The sequence below is a fragment of the Gobius niger genome (assembly GCF_951799975.1).
Source record: "Gobius niger genome assembly, chromosome: 7".
Lineage (NCBI taxonomy): Eukaryota > Metazoa > Chordata > Actinopteri > Gobiiformes > Gobiidae > Gobius > Gobius niger.
The window spans coordinates 1,097,788-1,106,771 of NC_136858.1; the positions used below are offsets into that span (position 1 = coordinate 1,097,788).

Here is an 8,984-nt window from a genome sequence, read left to right on the forward strand (position 1 = left end):
ATGGGAATGGTGAGAATGGAAAGAGTCCTGTTATCAATATTTTAGCATGTGCACAGAGCACAGAGCTTCAAGATTTTTGAAGTTTGGGCATTGGTAATATGAGTGAATTTGAGAGTGCGTAGCATCTATACAAGACAGCAAGCACTAGCTTGATCTTCTGTAGAAGCAGGTAACATGTTTCAGAGTGATCACAGGATGTATGTTCTGTAGGTGATGTGTAAACACACATTTTCACTGCATTTTCTGACATTTGTACTTTTATTCTTTAAACAGATTGATCTGGACTTTGAAGCACTGTTCAGTGATGAGGCTGGACTTTCAGCTAAGTACAAGAGCCAACTGTACAACCCCAATCTGACACCTAGTACTGAGCCGGACAAGGGGGAAATGGAGGACTACTCGCTATCCTGGGGTGAGTGCATGAACAAGCATCATTTTAGGGGATATAGGATAGTGTTGTACTGGAATGCTGGTCTGGAAGCATTTGAATAAGATTATCAGTAGCTGCTATAATTCAAATTGCTGTTATTATTTGTTTGCACTGCAGAAGAAGCCTGGCTGCCCCCACGACCAGTGTCCACACAGACGTCAAGGAAGAAAAGGCGGAGGCTCAGCATTGCCAAGGGATGCATCGACAAACAGAAGGTGTGCACGTGCAAAAAAGGGCTGGGTGCATTATTTTATGTCAGTCACTGACTTCAATGAAATATTGTATTTATATTTGATGTTTGAGAGTAGTGGCTAAAACGAGGCGTGATTGACTGATTATTGCTTTTGTCAGGAGGGCCAGGCCTGGGAAAACCTGAAAAGATGCATCACGTTCATCTCTGACGAAGGCGGTATTACAACTGTTGAAACATCTGAGGTAACAACCTTAATAATAAACCGCTTTTTCATATAGGCTAATATCTACTAATGCCTTTATGAAATAACCAAAAGTGATGTCTGAGTAGTCCACACATTCAATAGTTTATTGTGTTAAATGCAGCAGCAAATGCCCTGCTAAAAGTTAATGATGTTCATTTTGAACACAAACTTTTGAAGTTCGAAGGGTCTTGGCTGATTCTAGTCAGAGTAGTTGCATGTAACAGTGACAATGTTTGGAGAGGTGTTTAAATGCACTAAATTATACAACCAGATCCAGGTGCTCCTTCTGTGCTCTGCTATGATGTGAAGTATAGTCACAGAAAACCTGGAAAAATAATGGACCCTCCAGATCCAGTGTTTGTTATCATACTGCCAATTTAAAAACCATTGCTGACTCAGGTTCTATTGTGACAAAATGACTCTTGGGTGGTGGTCGGCGGGGCCGATGGCACAGACTCGTTGCCTCGCTGCCATCAGTCTACCCCAGGGCAGCTGTGGCTACAATAGTAACTTACTACTACAAAGTATGAAGTGAATGAATAATGCACACAATTGTAAATCAACTTTGAGCATCTTGAAAAGCGCTGTATAAGCTAAGCTAATGCATTATTATTACTGTATTTTTTGCACTATAAGGAGCACATAAAAGCCTTTAATTTTAACAGTGCCTTTATATCCCGGTGCTCCCTTTGTATCAACTTCATTCGTACTGAATCGTGCCTTTGTTTGCAGATGAACCAGCATTAATTAATGCACCTTGTATTCCTTATTTATGAAAATAAACATTATCATTGATAATGCGCCTTATAATCAGGTGCGCCTAATGGTGCAATAAATACGGTATATAATTTAAATACTTTTTTCATATTAACGTATTTAATGACTATTTTATTTGCAGTTTTTGGGATTGCTGGATGAAGGAAAATCGCAAGGACCCCTCATACTGCAAGACACATCTCATGTATGGACAACTTGCCAAAAACCATCATTCATATGGACTGTTGGAAAAAGACTATTCTTCTAACCTACAACTACAATGTCTGCAGCGAGTACTATAGTACTTTTCAGCACATGCCTGTAAGTAGACCTTTGCATACGGGTTACGGTATCGGGCGTTTGGTTCATCCTGCAATGCTAGTTCTGCTTACTAAAAGTGGCCCACAGAATACTGCTTTTGTCATTGAACAGTTCAACAAATATTGTACATTAAAAGTCCCTTATCAATGTCAGCACTTAGTGCTACAAAAACTAAAGTCTTTAACTGCATGTAAAAAGTGCATAAGCTGTAATTTAAATAAATGTATTGCAATAGTAGTTTTAATTGTTTATTTAAGGTAGTTTACACTATTGTTTGATTTTATATTGTGTTTGGAGCTAAAGACCACGGCTGCCTGGTTTATAAAAAAGACAAAGTGATACAACATTTTTCATGGTAGAAATCTGGCAGCTGAATAAAAGGTTGCATCTTTACATTTTAATCTTTAAACATGTAATTTAATTTAAAAGGTTTAAAAGCCGTTTTGAATTTATATACTGATTCCTGAACCTTGTTTACATGTTAACTGTATTTTTTACGAAAATATTCTGGCAACCACAGCGTAAAAAGAAAAACTTTTTTTTTTTGCTGTAGATGCCATTTTTTCACCGTTAAAAATACGGTAAGGTATTCTGTAACATTTACGGTAATTCACTGGCAGCTGTAGTTGCCAGTGATGTAAACAGAGATGGACCAGAGCGGTGAGTCAATCCAAACGCGTGTTAGCTTGTGTGTTAGCATATTAGCATGTGTGTTAGCATATTAGCATGTGTGTTAGCATATTAGCATTTGTGTTAGCCATTTATGAAGCTGTGTTGCAGATGTCAACTCCTTAAAACTGCATTGTGAAGTAACTTCACTTATTGCTGTTTATTTATATTACGGCAAAGTATGTGCGGAGAGAGGGGGCGGAGTTAACTGAATCAAAGCGTTGTGTCTTCCGGGTTTGAAAAAGAAAACAGAAAACACTTATATTTATCACAAAAATGAGTGCTCCATAATGGTAGAGGTACAATATATCATATACATGCCTATACTTAACTTTGGAATGGCTAAAATAGCATGATATAGATACAGACGGCATCGCGTCATAGAAGGGGGCGTGGCTTCGCCGAGGGGGAAAATAGAATCTTTAGAGAAACACAATTTTCCCCTCTTTTTTGCCATTTTCTGGTGGAATATGAACTTATTTATCATGCAAATAAAGTCAAGTGTAAATCGGGTCCATATGGATATTTTCTCACAGCAGATTGTTCAGTAGAAGTGAAAAAACGGCAGTTGTAGCTAGCTCGAGCTAACCGTTAGCATTAGCCCAATGCTAACATGTAGCATCAAGTTGCATCATTTTAGCATTCCCCGTTATTCATGTATTTATGGGCTGTTGAACCACTTTGCTCCTCCCCATGTCTTTGTATCATTATTTAGTAGAAACTATGTTCATATTTCAGCGTTTGTTAAAGTAGTTTTTGAATAATTAGAGAAAATATACATTTTTTCTAAATTGTTTTCCCCCTTAACTGGTTTCAAACATGACCATATATGGGCGACTCCAGAGATGCCGTCTGTATCTATAGATCCTTTAAATTAAAAACAAACATAAACTAAATTTTAAAAAACATGTTTTTATGTAAAGACTGGGTTGCTATGGTCACCAGCCACAGCCAAAGTGTTGTTACTGTTACTGTTTGTTTTACACATTAAACAATCGTTTTCTGGATAAAAAGATGGCGTCTCTGGAGGTAAGTAAACGTTTCCCGCGTCAGAGCTAGTGCTACATGTATTAACTGGAGGACGACCTGCTTCTCTCACAGACGTACGATCCACTGATGGACGCGGCGAGACACGGCCACCATGAGACGGTGGAACAGCTGCTGGACAGTGGTGGACTGGACACGGAGCAGCTGGGCTCCATCGAGTTTGACGGGTCAGTGGATACTTTATTCAACTAACCAACAAACACGCTGCTAGCTTTCTGTCGGAGCATCTGAACTTATATTTGCTGATGATTGTTCATGCACGATGCTGTTCCACCTCGTTCTCATTAAAGGGATATTTCAGGATTTTTGACATAGGGCCTCATTTCCTACTTATCCAGAGTTCTTATGTTTGAAGAGTTACGTGGCGCTAGGCTAATGCTAGGCTAGTGCATGTCTATGTTAAAGCACATCCAGCTGCTCCGTGTGCAGGTCAGTCACGCCTCAAAATAACTCCTCCCACCAGCGCGAGCGTCTCGTCTTCTCTCGGGTCAGTCTCATGATCGATCACAAACACAAACGCTCCGTCTAAACTCGCCTTTACACTGGATGCTGGATTTTTGTCTTTTTTTGCTGGATTTTTGTCTTTTTTTTGCTGTTTTTTTGTCTTTTTTTACTGGATTTTTGTCTTTTTGCTGGATTTTTGTCTTTTTTTGCTGGATTTTTGTCTTTTTTTTGCTTGATTTTTTTGTCTTTTTTTGCTGGATTTCTGTCACTTTTTTGTTGAGTTTTTGTCATTTTTGTCGCTTTTTTTGTTACTTTTTAGCTTTTTTTTGTTGCGTTTACATCCTCATTTTCTTCTCGTTTTTTGCCTCTGTTTTGAAGAAGCTTTTAGATTTGTAGAACAGGAGAAAACATGTTCAGGTTGGAGTTAAGAGGTTTACATGCATGTTCTTTAATGGATCATTTTTAGTCTGAAATATAGATTGATTGTGATGGATTATTGGCTCCATGTTGTTGGAACGTCTCTCATGTCTGAGTGTGTCCTGTGTGCAGGACGCTGATCCGCGGGGTGACCGCCCTGTGGTGCGCGGCCAGAGCAGGGCACTTGGAGGTGGTCCGTCAGTTGGTTCATCACCAGGCCAACGTCAACCACACCGTCCCCATCACCGGCTCCACCCCGCTGCATGTGGCCTGCACCTACGGGCACCTCGAGGTCGTGCAGTGCCTGTTGGAGCATCAGGCCGACATCAACGTCACAGACCACACCAACAACACGAGCCTCATGGCCGCGGCGCTGGAGGGCCACACCGGCGTGGTGCGGGTTCTGCTGGAGAGAGGAGCCGACCCCGACGTTAAGTCCCTCGGAGGAGCTACAGCGCTGCACTACGCCGCGGAGGAGGGGCTTGTGGACATCGTCAGGGAGCTGGTGGGTCGACGGGCTGCTGTGGTGGAGGGCGAACACGGCATGACGCCCCTGAAGCTGGCAGCAGCGAGATGCAAGGCTGATGTGGTGGAGTTTTTAACGGAAGAATGTGACGCCAAGAGCCGCGTCGAGGGGCTGGAGCTGCTGGGAGCGTCACTGGCCAATGATGAGGAAAACTATGACCTCAAGAAAGCGTTCCATTACCTCCATGCGGCCATGACGGAGCGTTGCAGAGACCCGCGGAGACCGATCCTCAAAGAGAGGCTGCCACACGTCGAGGCGTACGGGCCGCGCAGGGAGTGTGAGAGTCTGGAGGATCTGGAGAACATCCACGAGGACGAGGAGGCGCTGCACTTGGAGACTCTGATGATCCGAGAGAGGATCTTGGGCTCAGACAACATCTTTGTGCTCGACCCGCTCTTCTACAGAGGAGCGTGTTTCGCAAGTAGCCTGAAGTTTGACATCTGCATGAAACTGTGGCTGCACGCGCTGTGGCTGGCGCAGAGATACAACAGGAACACGCACAACGCCATGCAGAGGTTCGTGAGGATCTTCTTCCAGATGGTGCGCCTCCACGAGCCTCTGGACGCAGTGTCTGTGGAGCAGGCGATGAGCTGCTCAGTGCTGGAGATGGAGCGCCTCATCAGTCGCGTGGACTCTGCAGCCAAGAAGGAGCGGCCTCAGGCTCGTGAAGACTACAGGTTCAACATCTTTGCCTTCCTGTTACTCTCCTTCATCTCCACCAAGACGACCTGTGGGGAGGAGCAGCGTGTGCAGATGAACAAACACATCTATCGCATGATTAAGATGGACGTGCGCTCTGAATTTGACTGCACGCTACTGCACCAGGCCGTCAGCTCACTCACCGTCGTCGACGACAACTACGAATTGTACAGATTCCCCGACGCGCAGGTGGTGAAGCTGCTGCTTGAATGTGGAGCTCAGGTCAACGCTGTGGACGAGGGCGGTAACACGCCACTGCACATCATCGCCATTCACGACCAGTCCGTCGACTTCCGGACGCTTCACACCATCATCAGCAGCCTGGTGGAGGCGGACGCACACATGGACATGGCCAACAGGATGAAGAGGACTCCCCTGGACGTGTGCTCCACCAGTGAGGCCAAGGATCTGCTCAGGAGCCAGACCAACATGAGCCTGCAGTGTCTGGCAGCGCGAGCCTTGAGGAGGCACAAGATCCCCTTCAAAAAATATCTCCCCAAAATCCTGTGGGACTTTGTTCAGATGCATTAAAGACGTTTTGAAGCAAACTAAAGCAGTGTTCATTCAGTTTTAGTGTTAATCTTCTGACAAAATTGTAATATTGAAAACAGTTAAGGGGGAAAACAATATGGAGAAAAATCTAAACTTTCTCTAATTATTCAAAAACGACTTTAACAAATGCAGAATTATCAACTCAATTTTATTTGTATAGCGCTTTTCATACATGTCATGTAACACAAAGAGCTTTACAGATTTAAAAACATTCTCTCACACCGACCTCCTTCCAAAAATACAGACACATTGTCGCATTCACACTCCCCCCACCCACTGTAACTGCATAGGTTTTGCACAGGAAATAAAGGCCCACGTCTCGTACTGATGTCTTGATGTTTCACTTTTATTCTGTATACAACATGTAACCCAGTGTTAAAAACCTGATTAAAAATATAAATATTGATACTACTCTGATTAAGATGATTAAAACTCCCTAATTCATAATAAGAATAAATATTGACTAAAAAGTATAGAAATATAAATAGATAAATATTGTTAAAAATATAATTTAAAAAGACGTAATATGTATTTTAGTTTGACACCCCGAGCAGCCAATAGCGCTTTAGTCTAAAATCATCATTAACCAATAAGGTCAAGTCTCTCTCGACCTCTACGTGCTCTGTACGTGTTAGTCAGACATGCCAGAGACGCAGACTGAGAGAGACCTTGTGCAATTTACTACTGTTGTTGAGTTGCGTGAGATAAATATGAAAACTGTAGTCATATGTCATAATACCGTAGGCTATGTTCTTATTTACTGTCTTGTTTGCTTGAGTCAAAATACTGCAGTGTACTCTTGACAAGTATTCAAAAAATGACGATCAAATATGTGGTGTCAACACAGAAAAATACTATATATTTTTTTCCATTACTCTAGTTATTTCCTTGTGTTCTGAAATCCTAAAGTATACTTTGAATGTTTTTGACTAAGCATAGTATTTTTTCCATGAACAGGTTTGCAAGTTATGCCCACCTGATGTCATTCTGGAGCCAGATTGAACCAGCCACACATGACATTGTGCGTGTTACCAGAGCTCAGATTATCCGCCCTTCTCTACCAACGGTCATTTTTACATCATTTTTATTTTTTTTATTTAAAGGAGCTATATCATGCTATTTTAGCCATTCCAAAGTTAAGTATAGGCATTTATATGATATATTGTACCTCTACCACTATGGAGCACTCATTTTTGTGAAAAATATAAGTATTTTCTGGAGGTCTTTTTCGAACCCGGAAGACACAACGCTTCGATTCAGTTAACTCCGCCCCCTCTCTCCGCGCATACAACTTTACCGTAATATAAATAAACAACAATAAGTGAAGTCACTTCACAATGCAGTTATAAGGAGTTGACATCTGCAACACAGCTTCATAAATGGCTAACACACATGCTAATATGCTAACACACATGCTAATATGCTAACACACATGCTAATATGCTAACACACAAGCTAACCCGCGTTTGGATTGACTCACCGCTCTGGTCCATCGCTGTTTACATTGTGGGACTCGCGTTGGTTATAAAAGTTAATTCACTTTGGTTCTGGTGAAGGTTCACCAAACATCCATCAGTGACAGTCACAGAAAAACACCATTTTGCTGATAGTCGCTGAATCCCGGAGAAAAAAAACAGCTGAGTGGCCTCTTCTTGAAAAAGGTTGAATAAACTCCTCGTCCTCGTAGCCAAACGCGCTTCTTTTTCTCCGTGACATTATAGTTAGTTAAGAATAAAGAACAGGTGTGTCCAGAGTAGGTAACGAGCTCCATCTTCAGCTGCAGCGCAAACATGACTGATCTGTTCAGACGCGATGTGTTTGTTTTGGCCACAGCTGACCTGGAAGCACTTCGGGCACATCCTTTTTTTTTTTTTATCTTTTTTTTTTTACTCTTTGTTTCTTTCTTACGACAGAAATAATGAAAACGCTGTTTTACAAATTAAAATCAGGCCGTAAGCATAGAATTAAGACATTACATTACAGACGTCGAGCACTTCCGTTCTGCTGTTACGACACAACGGAACACTCAGTCGTTCACCAGGAGAGGGAGGAGCAGCTGCTCAGAGAGCAGGATTCAGGAGGATTACTGAGAGCTGCGTGAATGAAGCCACAAACCACTCTGGGGGTGTTTTTGATGAGGAAATAGCAAAACAACATGACTAAAAGCACCAAAAAGTCGATTTTGCATGATATAGGACCTTTAAAATCACAAGCTACACTGTAGCCATAATCTTGGAACAGACTAATGCAAAATAAATAATCCTATATTTTTGTATTTTTCTCGCAGTCTCTTCAGCCAATGAAAGAGTTTTTTCTCTTCATGATGTACTTGTCATTGGGCCCAGCGCAGAAAGACCTGGCTCAGAGGTTTAAGATTCACCAATCCACCGTGAGCCGCATCATCACCACCTGGGCCAACTTTCTATACACGGTGCTTGGAGCAATTGGCATTTGGCTGGATGAGACGACCATTAAGCAGAATCTGCCTGAGGTCTTCTCTGAATACTCCGACACACATGTCATCCTGGACTGCACTGAGCTGCGCTGCCAGACCCCAGACTCCCTCCTTCTGCAGAGCGAGATGTACTCCAACTACAAGTCCCACAGCACCTTCAAGGGACTCATTGGGATGGCTCCTCATGGTCCAGTGATGTTTGTCTCCCCACTGTACCAAGGCAGCATCAGT

The 8,984-nt window shown here is 42.5% G+C and overlaps 1 protein-coding gene across 1 annotated transcript; it reads left to right on the forward strand.

Annotated features, from left to right (window-relative positions):
• On the forward strand, window positions 1-6,277 carry LOC306965109 (protein fem-1 homolog B-like; the record flags this gene model as incomplete). The annotated part of the gene is made up of 5 exons (XM_079559352.1): window positions 1-9; window positions 274-412; window positions 548-645; window positions 3,715-3,827; window positions 4,654-6,277. The coding sequence occupies 5 exons, from the start codon at window positions 1-3 to the stop codon at window positions 6,275-6,277; spliced, it is 1,983 nt and encodes a 660-aa protein (XP_079415478.1).
• Between the last annotated feature and the right edge of the window lie 2,707 nt (window positions 6,278-8,984).